The 12,655-nt window shown below is 39.1% G+C and overlaps 1 protein-coding gene across 2 annotated transcripts in view; it reads left to right on the top strand.

Annotated features, from left to right (window-relative positions):
- Positions 1–12,655, top strand: part of dlg3 (discs, large homolog 3 (Drosophila)) — a 108,777-nt gene that overhangs the window by 54,154 nt on the left and 41,968 nt on the right. For both annotated transcript variants that reach the window (XM_088009404.1, XM_088009405.1), the window contains exons 5-11: positions 1,426–1,479; positions 1,842–1,892; positions 4,245–4,369; positions 5,255–5,424; positions 5,513–5,649; positions 7,539–7,683; positions 9,698–9,842. In XM_088009404.1, coding sequence (XP_087865530.1) covers positions 1,426–1,479; positions 1,842–1,892; positions 4,245–4,369; positions 5,255–5,424; positions 5,513–5,649; positions 7,539–7,683; positions 9,698–9,842 — 827 coding nt within the window. The remainder of the gene's footprint in view (positions 1–1,425; positions 1,480–1,841; positions 1,893–4,244; positions 4,370–5,254; positions 5,425–5,512; positions 5,650–7,538; positions 7,684–9,697; positions 9,843–12,655) is intronic.

Raw genomic sequence — 12,655 nt, 5'->3', positions numbered from 1 at the left:
CATTGAACATGTTTGTGCAATGCATAGATCTATTCTAACCTGTTCAAGGAATCACAACAGCAGGTCACCTTTAAGTTTACATGCCATAATACTGTGTCTTTAAAAATTGAAGGAAACCCAAATGACACAAATACTCAGAAAGCAACATAAAAAAAAGTCAGATTACAGTTTGGAAATTTGCTCAGGGACAACGATCTAAGCAATATGAAACAAAACTTTGAAGTGTCGACCATTGTTAGAGTTGGAGGAAAACGTGGAGGACTCAGAACACGGTCTCTGATTTGGGCATCATGCTTTGGGGTGTTTTACTGCTGGCGGGAAAAGAGAATTAAGTGGAAATATACAGGAAACATCTCAAAACATCAGGCTAGGTTGTTAAATCCACAAATACATCTTCCAAATTAACATTGGCACTGAACTTCCATATTAGTTCCAAACTGACTCTAAGTCTAAGAAAATATATGTGCATTTTTAAATCTGGAGGCAATTCTAAAGAAAATAATCTGTTGCTCATTATTCATTTAGCAACTTTAAATTCCTAATGTACAAACAGGAACGCCTTAGTCTGCTTTAATGTCAGAGTCAGAAACTAAACATTATGTGTTTGAAACAGTGTGTGTGAATATATGGATTCAACTGAAGCATTACCGATTAAATCAGTCCATCCAAGTATAGATTTCCTTTATATACACTGCTAGACAGTTAAAAATCATTACAATTATTACCAGAATTTGCAGACTGTAAGATTCAACAGCACCACCAGAATTATTACATTTAAAATGCCATTCAGTGGAAAAACCTTAAAATACTTGTGCATCATCCAGTAAAAATAACAGCTTCACTAAATGGTGGATTGTTTAATACAAAATATCAATAAATGACAATTTGAAGGTTCAGTTTATAGATGGAAACAAATATTTTAATGTCGTTTTGCTCTCTAAACCATTAGTGCTCCATTAAACACAAACTGCGATCATAAAGGTGTGCTTGAATGGAATATTTGGTTGCCTGATTTGTTTCGTGAGACATGCTAATAATATATTTTGCGTGTTGCTCATAACTGATAAAGGTTTTAGTGACCAAGTGGTGAGAAATGTGAGTTTATCACAATTAATCACAATAGCAGTCATATACCAGATTGGTGTAAACGTGTCGTACCGTAAGTGGAGACACAAGCGGGTTTGTTTTATGAGGTGTGTGCAGCGCGTCTGGCTGTGGCAGGTAATAAACGGCGGTCTCTCCAGCCCAGTCCTCATTCTCGGTCCTCACACCTTCCTCTGACTCGTCCCTTCCTGCGTTCGCAGTCCCACCGAGCCTCGTTGGCGGTTCCTATGGCATCCCAAACACTACTGTGCATACTTCATTACATCTGTGCCTCTTCCAGCCTCACACACCGAGCTAATGTGCCTCTCTTCATATTCACAGGCCAACCCTCCCCCCATCATTGTCAACGCAGACTCACTAGATGCAGGCCCTTATGTAAGTATCTTCTCTCGCTGTCTGCTGTACAGTAAGGATGCGTCTTATTCTGACTTTCTGTTCTGCATGGACGTGTTTGTATGTTTGTGTGTGGATGAAAAGCCCTCCCCCTCATAGCGTGAATGCCTTCTGTTTAAAGCGCGTTCTCCATTGTCACATATGCCATTTTGTCTGTTTCTAACACCATTTGGAGAATGCACTCACTCTGTTTCACTCTGTTTTGTTAATAAATTCTTTATGGCTCTTTCTACAAACAGATGCTGTTAAAGATTTCACCCACATTTTGTGCTTCTGTTTTATTTTTCTGAAAAATCTAAATATTCATCATCCTTATTGTGACGTTTTTGTTTTTGTTTCAACAGGTAAACGGAAGCGACGGGATGTATAAATATGAGGAAATCATTTTAGAGAGGGTAAGTTGTATTTTATTATTTGATGCATTTCCTGCATAAGGGATTTCTCCCCACTAGGTGGTAGCACGCAGCTCATTCTTTGTCAAATGAGCTTGAGGAACTCACATAAAGCTTTATGTGTGTACAGACAGAAGAAACCCGTGTTTGTGAAGCTGCTGATCATACATCAATACAGTAAATGACTCTTAGGTGTGACGTTTCATGCGAGTAAGAGGCAAGTCTTTTTATATATTCCATCTGCAGACAGCAGAAATGAAAAGTGCTCTCCTATCTGCTGCTCTTAGCAGGAGCGGTTCAACTTGAAGTGGGGGAGCTTTACGTTTCCACTCTCATTATTCCACCTCCATGTTGATGCATCTCTGAATAAGTGCACAGCATATTTCTGGCCCGTTTACTTTAAAGTGGCATTTCTGCATGCAGAGTCGCACCTTTCAGGGTCTGTGGTTGTGCAACGTTCGGTGGTCCAGTACGGCTTCTCCTTCCTGCTCTGGAGCTGCACTGCTGTGAAGCCTCAGCCCCACTCTGTCCTAATTTGTTGCGACTGTTTCTCATTAATTATAGAAAATAATAAAGTGAAGTCTTTTCTCAGCTGTCTTCTTTGCTGCCTATCTCTGTGGCCACGGCTGTCAGACGCAGCACTGTGCCTCGGCCCGCTGGATCCGAATGGGGCCTGTGTAGTCAAAGGGATGAGTATGGCTGGAGGTGGCAGTGTCGGTCTACTTTAGAGACCTAGAGGCACTCAGTCATGCAGCAGAAATTATTTTAACTGGGCTATATGTGCTGTTTGTGTGGTGTAAAAAGATTAAAATATCTCCTTTTGTAGAAAAATACATGCTACACACTACAAAATAAGTAATAAAAGTATGCATGAGCCATCCTGATATTGTGCTAGGTCAATATCAATATCAGCCAATGCTCAAAACTGCAATATTGATATCGTATTGGAAGTGAAAACTTTGCATCAGGGCGTCCTCAATTAGAGATACAAACTGTGGAAACATTCAGGCTCCTGATCTAAAGCTGGTAGAGAGGCATACCCCAGAAAACTTGCAGTTGATTCTGCAAAGTGTTGCCTCAGGGGGGCTGGTTACAAATAAACACACTTTTCAGTTTATTACTTATAAAAATATTTGAAAACATTCATAATATTCCTTCCACTATCACTTTTAAATTTGTGTTTGTACAGTACGGAGTCCCATAGGGGACATGGGTGTATTGTTTTCTTTTGCATTACCTCACAAAGGTTTTATGTATTAAGTATAATTTATTTAGTCGTCAATTCATGCGACATCTTGAATTTTGAAAGTATTTCTGTTACAGTATAATGTTTTGTCATATATGTTAATATCTTGTTTGTGAGTTTTCTGAAGTTCTATTTACTTTTTTCTTTTGGGTAAATGCAACAAACTGATGCCCAAAATGCAGAAGCAAAAACAGTTAAAATTGGACCTCAAAAGGGCAAAAGAAAGAAAATAAATAAATAAAAACAATTTGGACTATTTTTGAGTTATTTTCACATTGTAATATAAACATCTGACAGTTTTGGTTTTATCTAGTGGTCTGAATGTTTTATAAAGAGACGTTTTCATGTGCAATCCCGTCTCCATCGAATGTTATTACAAGAACAAACATGCTGGTTAAAGATCGATTTTCAACCAGTTTTCTGTACAAAAGAGTTAAGAATGTAAACACGCTTTCACTGATGCATGCATAATTTTAAATTAACATTTGTTATCACTGTGACTGCATACAAAATAGACTGAGGTGTATTTGAGAATGAATTGGAAGGGAATGCAAACACTGCAAAAAGAAAAAAAAATTACCAAGGATTTTTGGTCTAGTTTCTAGAGAAAATATCTTAGTACACTTGAGGTGAGACAAAACTGACTTAGAAGTAACCTTTCCACTTGGTTTAAGCCAATAATTCTTGAATATAGATTTTAAAAGTACTAGATCTGATTATTTCACTTATAACAAGAAGTTTTCCCCATTTTATAAGTGGAAACATCAAAATTAAGGAACTATTGACTTAAAACAAGCCCCAATATTTTACTGAAAAGTTGCTTGTAAGTTAGTTTTGTTGTACTTGACGTGTACTAAGATTTTTGTTCTAGAAACTAGACCAAAATACTGTAGAGAAATATTTTGTGTTTCTGCAGTGGAATGCAATATTGATTGTGAGGCAACGAAGAAGCAAAAATTTCCCCAGTGTCCTTCAGGGGTCTCCGTAGTAATATGACAAGCCTGTAAAAACAATTAAAGTGGTATGAATACTTTTACACAGGCCAACATGATGTGAGCTGCTTCTTCCTCTGCATTCTAATGAAAACACCAAACACAACCTGTGTTCAGGGGAACTCTGGCCTGGGCTTCAGCATCGCTGGAGGAATAGACAATCCCCACATTCCCGATGATCCGGGGATTTTCATCACCAAGATAATCCCTGGAGGAGCAGCTGCTATGGACGGACGGCTGGGGTGAGTTCACCTCGTTCCTCCCCACCTCGTTCATATTTCTTTTGCTCTTTTCGAGCTCAGCTGTGCTCTCCATCCTCCTCCTGCTCTAACCTTTCTGCTCACATCTTTAGCGCTCACCAACACCGTGTCCCGCCAGCCAGCGCTGTGTGGGATGCAGTGTTTCTTCAGCTCTCTGCCTCTTGACTCTGTGTGCTTCCTCAAACTTATGATTCACTGCAAAAAACACACACAAAAAACCCCAGAAAGTCTGAGAGATGTAAAAAATTATGATATGGAGACCTCTGATTATATCAAACACAGGATCTTCCTGTGTTTTATGCATCAAACACAGTGGGGTGTGCAGAGTCGAGTAGTAACAAGTTACATTTACTCAGTTACATTTACTTGAGTAACTTTTTTTTAACTTTTCGGACTACGCTCTACTTTTAACTTTTATTAAATAATTTTATTATGAAGTATTTCTACTCTTACTTGAGTAAAATTTCTGGATTTTCTACCCACTGAATGAAAAACAAATATGTTTTAACCAAAAATCACCAGACAGACACACACCTACAGTTGTTAAAGTTTTATAAGTTTTTTGTTGAAAGAAAGTGATTTGGAAAAAGTTTCTCTTGCCTGATTTTGTAATTTTTTGTTACTTATATGAATTATTGTCATTTTTGTCCTTAAAATACTAAAAATTTCCACTTAGCTTTATATTTCAGTTCATCTGACAATATAATTTTTAAATATTAAATTAACTTTTTACCAAATAAAATTTTTACTCTAACATGAGTAATTTCTTGGATGGCTACTTTACCTTCACCTGAGTGGAAATATGTTAAAGTAGTGCTACTTTGTCCACCTCTGGGGGTTTGTGACGTGCATCTGAACCTCTCTCAGGGTTAACGACTGCGTGCTGCGCGTGAACGACGTGGACGTCTCCGAGGTGGTTCACAGCCGAGCGGTGGAGGCCCTGAAGGAGGCGGGGCCTGTGGTGCGGCTGCTGGTCCGACGGAGGCAGGCCCCCCCAGAGACCATCCTGGAGGTTAACCTGCTGAAGGGCCCCAAAGGTCAGACTCTGGGACACAAACATCATTTACTTGAGAGGCTGATTATTTGTGCATGCAGTGACTGTCCCGCTTTGTGTCTCCCGACCAGGACTGGGATTCAGCATTGCTGGGGGAATTGGGAACCAGCATATTCCTGGAGACAATAGCATTTATATCACCAAGATCATAGAAGGAGGAGCCGCCCAGAAAGATGGACGACTGCAGACTGGAGACCGACTGCTAGCTGTATGAGACTTCACTTCATACATCTGCATTTCAAACCAAAATACTTGATTTTTATTTTTAAATGATTTATAAATCATGATGTCTTAGAAATCATGTGAGACCAGCGAGGTTTGTTGAGGTCTAGATGTTCTTGGTTGTTTTCTGACCTCCTGCATGAGTCGCAGATGAACTCTTGGAGTATTTTTTTGTAAACTGGCCTTTCTCGAGAAGGTTGACCTCTAAATCTTTTCTTTGTTAGTGAATAGTGGCTCTCACTGTGGTTTACCAGAGTCTCAATCTTTAGGAATGGCTTTGTTTTCTTTTCCCAGCTGCCATTTTAGAGATTTAATAGCCCACTTCATGTCACCAGGGAGGTTTAATGTGTTTTTGTTTTAAACTCTACAGATCTGGTAGTTATCAGGTGTGGTTAGATACTTAAAATACAATAAACTGTGGTTGATTACAGTTCATTTGATGATTTAACAAGGGAGGTAGTTATATTTTCACACAATTCCCTCCATTTAAAAACTGCTTTTAAACCTTTGACACTAAAATGTGTTTGATGGTCTGAGAGGGGGACTACTTTTTCATTGCACTGCAGTGTGTCGTGTGAAAGTAAAAGCTCGTGACATCACAAACTGCAGTAAATTTTATGCGAAACAACTAAACAAAATCCCAAAGCAATAAATGAAAAGCTCATTCCCTGCTCACTCCTTTTATTGGAATAATATTTCTAAGTAGCAAGCGAATGCTGATGATCAATTGCATTTGACTGTTTGAGTATTCGTTACACATAGCCAAGGACGAAACACGTCAGCAGCGATTTTAGAGAAACTGTTTCAGCCGTTCATCAATCTGGAGATGGTTGTGAGGGCAATTATTACTAATGTAGAGTTCTTTGAAGGAATCTAATATAAAGTTTCTTTTGTGAACATTTGGCAAAAAACAAAAAACTAAATAAATCTACATAATAGAAGTCTTACTTCTTTGCAGATGCTTTCAAACAACAATATTTGAAAGCATCTCAAAAGGCATTTGATAAATTATACAGTATCAAATTAATTTATTACAAACACAGTTCTACAAGCTCTTAAATCTGACTTTCAAAGTTTTACTCATTTACACTTAGTGAAATGTCAGGAGTTATTGTTTATTTCAAGGTAATTTAGATCTTATTTTAAGACGTAGTGTTAAAGACCCAACGGCTTCTCACATGTTTTAATTGAAATGCTAAATCAGTCTGGACAAGCGTCTTCAAATCTTACTGACTCTTGTCAGTAATTGTAAACAGCATTTAGCATTTTATTAATAAAAATATATTATTTTACATTTTAGGAGTTTACGTATCATTTATTATGTTTTTATATTGTCAAAAAGTATAAATTGTTTTAACTCGCTGAGAAAACAAATCACATTAAGATCATGTGACTTTCATGGTTTCTGTGAACACATTCGACATGCAGGTGCATTTGATTAAAATTCTGAAAAGATTGAAGAAACATTTCCAGCTGTACACTGAATTTATGAATATGCAGAAAGTTGAGCGTTATTCTCTGAAATACAAGAGTCTCATCAGTATAATCCACATGGATGTGATATTTTAAAACTGAACTGTTTGACTTCTTCTGCTTCTCCGCAGCATCTTTAAACCTGTTCCTTCAGTATTAGCAAAACTATAATAAAAGGGATAAATGAAGAAGTTCAGTCTGATCTGAAACACTTTAGAAATGCTCCTTTTTATTCCTGTCAGTGCCACAGAACCCAACATTTATTTCATTTTCCGTTTGCTGATGAAATGAACTCTCATGTTACCTACCAGCTATGAATCATTACCGTCTTAGCTTGTGTGACGGCTTTGTGATGTTGTCACAGCTCGTATTTTTTTGTTCTCTGATGGCCAACACATTCAGGTGAACAACATCGTGCTGCAGGATGTGCGTCATGAGGAGGCGGTAGCTGCGCTGAAGAACACCTCTGATATGGTTTACCTCAAGGTGGCCAAGCCGGGACCCGTGCATCTGAACGACATGTACGCCCCTCCAGACTACTCCAGCAGTACGTATCTGAATCGACCTGTTGGTTGAATCCTCCTCTCCTCTCCGGGAGGAAGACCTTCTCAATACGCCTTGCATCTTTTCCATCTTTGTCATGAAAGTTTTCGTGTTTTTAGGAGTTGATCACTGTTCTCTGTTCAAACTGCAATGCCCAGACACCCACATAGTGCATGTAGTAAATGCTTGTACACACACACACACACACACACACACACGCAGTTTCTCCCACAGCAACAACAAGCACAGTTCTCTGCCACCCACGGAGTGTGGATGGTTTCTCACATCCCACCTGCTCATGAGAGCCCACGATCTTGAGCTGCGGCTTCTCAGATTTCAGCAGAGCAGTGATTTAATGTTACAGGAGACCAGAGTGGGACTCTCATTGATTGTGGTTTCTCTTAATCTGTTCCCGTCTTGTCTTCAATACACAGCATCATCTTGTACTGCATTTAATACGATCAGCAAAGCCTTGGTTTAGCGAAATCTGCTTCCTAATACTTAATTTGTTTGAAATTGGTACAGTTGCATCCAATGATGGTATTCAAATAAAAACAGAAATGTTGTGCAAGAACAAGTTTTCTTCTAAGAGAAAATATCAATATAGTGAGTTAAAAACAATGTATCCTGTCACAAATGCACATCATCAGACTTATAATGTATCCTTTTTTTTTTTTTGCAAAGCTCAAGAAGAAATGGCTTAAGAATGTTTTGATAAGGAATCAGATTAATTTATAAATAAATAAAGATCAAGATTTTTCCACAGAAGAGCAGCTGCTCTGAACCCTCACACTGTTACTTTTAGTATTGCAAAAGAAAAGGTGATAATTTTTAACATAACTTTTTCAGACATTTTATCCACTTCTGCATAATCTCAACTCACATTGGTCTAGTAAAATATGAGAGAAAGTTTTGTGTGTCTGGAGATGCTGATAGATGAAGACAGACTGTTATTTTATAACCCAAAGTTAGATAATTACATATACTAGGACTGCAATGGTGATAATATTAATAAATAATGCAAATATATTATTAGGTGTGATATGAGCCTTTTTATTTTATCTTTTTCTCATCTGTGACCTTTGGCATTTTGGCCAACGTTATCTTTGTCCTGCGTGAGCGTCGGCTATTGTGAGACTCTGTCCAAATTTTAGTCAGTTGGACATATTAGCATAAAAATAAACTTCTTAACACTTGGAATAGCCAAAAAATATTACAATAATAGCATTGCATAAGCCTGTCACAATAACAAATTTTACTGGATGATAAATTGTCCCAGAAGTTATTGCGATAAATGATAATATTGTTGTTTTGAGACCATTTTTCAAATAATATGACAATTGCATAAAAATGCAAGAACTCAATATCAAATATATATAAACATTTAATCCTAATGAATATTAAACACTTTACCTGGATGATATTTTAAATATCCAAAGTAAATAAACAAAACAAAAGAAATGACAAATAAAATGAATTATGAAGTCTCTGTAAACAAAATTATCCTTCAAAACAAGGTCTAGGAGAGACCAAAGCACCAGACTGCAAACTTTTATCATCCAGTTTTTGGTAGAAAGAGACAAAAGAGGAAAAAACGATAAATATTTCAAATGCTTTAATTTATCATGCGATCAATTGATTTATTGCTTATTGTGACAGGCGTGGTATTGCACACACGGACGAAGCAATGAGCATGAAGAAGTCTTCATGGATGTTTATAACTGTTGTCATGAAGTGTCATTTGGTAAATAAAGACACTTTTAATGCAACTTTGTATTAAAAATGTCATTTTCCATCATGTTTATGACAGTGCCATATCATTATTATGCACATCCCTTCAGATAAAGTGTTAGCCACGTTTTTTGAAATTACCTTTACCCTAATGGTAAATAATACAATAGATGGTATTTTCGATTTGTTAACATGCCGTGACGCTTTTCAGAGGCTGTTTTACTTCCTGTAGTGCTTTTGTTTTAATCATTCTTTCTTTCCCCCTACTGGCCTGGCCCTCCCTCCAGCCTTCCCCACCATGGTGGACAACCACGTCAGCCACAGTTACATGGGGGCGATGGAGCCAAAGCCGGTGTACCCGCCGCCCCAGGTCACCCCGTCAAGGTACTCGCCCGTCCCCCGCCACATGCTTGGAGAGGAAGACTTCACGAGGTAAGTTCCAGTTTATCCCCACCACGGCTGATTCTCTCGTTTTTCTCCAATGCTGTCACAACAATAACTCTGAACAAGTCGTAGTTGTGTCTGGCTGGTGTAACATGCCTGTGGAGCGCACCTGTTTCATGTTTCCAGGGAGTATTTTTCTGTTTCGTTTGGGTTTCTTTCAGTTGCCAGTGGCCTCCATTTTGTTTTTGCTTCACATGTATCGTCATGGGGGATTCTGATGATACATGCTTGAGCAGTAGTTTTAAGTATCCTCATGAAGTGCTTGACGGTGGAAAAAGAAACACAGGCTTAATTTCCAAATGTCAGCTCATTGGGGCCGTGGCGGTGCACACTACATCATAGCTGGACAGCGTGCGGTGGCTGTGTGCTGAGAGAAGCTCCTTGTCACTTCTTGTACTTGTTATGACTGTGTTTTAACCTTTGACTTCATATCCAGCTAGTGGATCAGAAGTAGCATTCATAAGGGCCTGATTGGACTGTCCCACGAGGCTTTGAGTCAGCTTAACCCAGAGCTCTGGGGGGAGAGGGCTGTATTCCCCCTGTTTATTGGTGTGTGTGTGTGTGTTTTCCTGGGTGAATGTTTGTTATGTTGCCCTGTTATGTCCTTGTACAATCTGTCTACATGAGTCGTATGAGTATTTGTCGCATCTTTGTTGGTATGTGTGCTTTCTTTGTGTCCTACACTTGTCCCGTTCACTGTGATTCCTGTACCCCACAGCAGGGCTGAACCTATTTACAGTGTCATCCACAAACCTGGGGATAGCAAGGCGCCCCAGGCCCACTACAGAGGCTTCTGTCCTTCCCCTGCTCCCCTGTGCCAAGGTCCACTCCCCTTCTCTGGCAGGTACTAACCTAGTCCACCACGCCTTACTTAGCTAACCCTCCTCTCTGTACCTCAGCATCTGGATCTGGCCTAAGACAGAGTAGAACCAGGGAAGAGGAAAGCTTCCTGGTCAGCAGTGAATACTGCCACAGCTGTGTAATAAAACACACTATGATACAAGCAAAGACAGACTCAGAGGATAAGAACGACAAAACTATGTGAAGGAGAGGGGAGGGTTGGAAGGGGTCGCAGGGTGACCTTTGTGATTTCCTGTTTTAGTTCTCTTTATGTTTGCATGTAAATGTTTCCCTACCTCATGTATATGTGACAGCTTCATGTTGGTGCAACGTGTGGTAGTGCCTCTTATTTCCTATGGCCAGCGGGACGTTTGAGTCCAGTCGGAAAGTTTCATACCCTGTGATTGTGACTTGGGATTTCGGTGCATATTTTTGGACTGGAAGATGCATCTTTAATGAGTTACTCACACCTAGGGCTGCACGATATGGCTGAAAAACATATTTCCATGTAAGCATTTAATATCAGTCGATATTGATAATTATTTATTAGTTTTTTTGTTTTAAATGTCTGAATAACTGGTGGCATGAGCTTTAATGTATTATCCACAGTTTTCTTTCCACTTTGTTGTTTTATATTTTAAGTGGTTATGAGGCACGGTGGAGAAACCTTAAACTGCCACAGCGCAAGTTACTTAACAAGTTGTTGCTACCGTGTTTCCCCGAAAGTAAGACAGTGACTTACTTTCTTTTTATCCCCAAAAGCCCCACTATGTCTTACTTTTGGGGTATGTCTTATATTGGAAAAAAATTGTCGAATTTTTTGTTTTAACCATAAAATTAACATTTATTAACGCTCGGTGACGTATGGAGAGGGGGACGGCGCAGGCGTGGGCAGGAGGCGGCGCTCATTTGGATCAGACGGAGGCGGCAGACGCGGCGACGTATGGAGAGGGGGACGGTGCAGACGTGGGCAGGAGGCGGCGCGCAGCTAGATGAGAGGTGTTTCCTCGAAAAGTAAGACATATGTCTTACTTTCGGGGTACGGCTTATATTAACCGACCCCCCTGAAGCCCCCGATACGTCTTACAATCGGGGGTGTCTTACTATCGGGGAAACACGGTAGGTAACCACTCAGCAGGTTGTTGCTAGGTAACCAATGAGCGAGTGAGTTAGTTGATTCTACAAACCTTGCTTAGCTGGCCGTGAGTGGTTGACTAAAGTCTTTCCTCTGCCTACATCTCCCAGAATGCTGTGCAGTTTTGGGTTGGAGATTGCTCTTTCTTTCTTTCCTTCTTTCTCTCTTTGTTTTTGAACAATTAAAAAAAATACATGGGGAAAAAAACATTAGTAACAACTTAATATTTAAAGCAAAAATATTATGTAAAACAAAACACAAGTTGTTCAAAAAGGGAGCAGAAAGAAGCAATGGTTTATCCTGTCCTGTCCCTGAGTTCAGTGAAATCATTGAATATTCTATTAGATGTGTTACATATTGATATGGATCACCTTTCTATCTTGGCGTATATTGTTATTGATTTATTCTCCAGCCCTACTCACACTTGTTGTTTGACTTGTTGTTTCTTAGCGAGTTGCTGTTTGATCAAACACTTTTTGAAGCTCCTGCAACAGCTCTGGTTTGATAATTGACTAACTTTCTGCACAGAAGTTATAAAGTAAACCAAACTTTTGATCCAAGTCCACAAAGACTGACTCACAAAAGTGTACACACCCTCAAGTCAGATAACAACATGTAAAATCATTTCAAAACTGTTTCTTCATACATGGAACATTTTTAGTGGCCACCAAAATTAAAAAGGTGGAACAACTTGACTGCATAAGTGTGCACATCCTTAAGCTAATATTAGTAGCATCTCTAGATCACAGCTCTTTTTTTATGTTGGATTTAGTTCTGTACTCTGGCTCGACTATTACAAACCTTTAGTTTTCTTCTCGTATAGTAA

The sequence above is a fragment of the Poecilia mexicana genome, unplaced genomic scaffold, assembly GCF_051168715.1.
Source record: "Poecilia mexicana isolate PSO_F unplaced genomic scaffold, ASM5116871v1 scaffold_10, whole genome shotgun sequence".
NCBI lineage: Eukaryota > Metazoa > Chordata > Actinopteri > Cyprinodontiformes > Poeciliidae > Poecilia > Poecilia mexicana.
The sequence above is the reverse complement of the archived record's forward strand: the minus strand, read 5'-3'. Positions and strand labels throughout refer to the sequence as shown.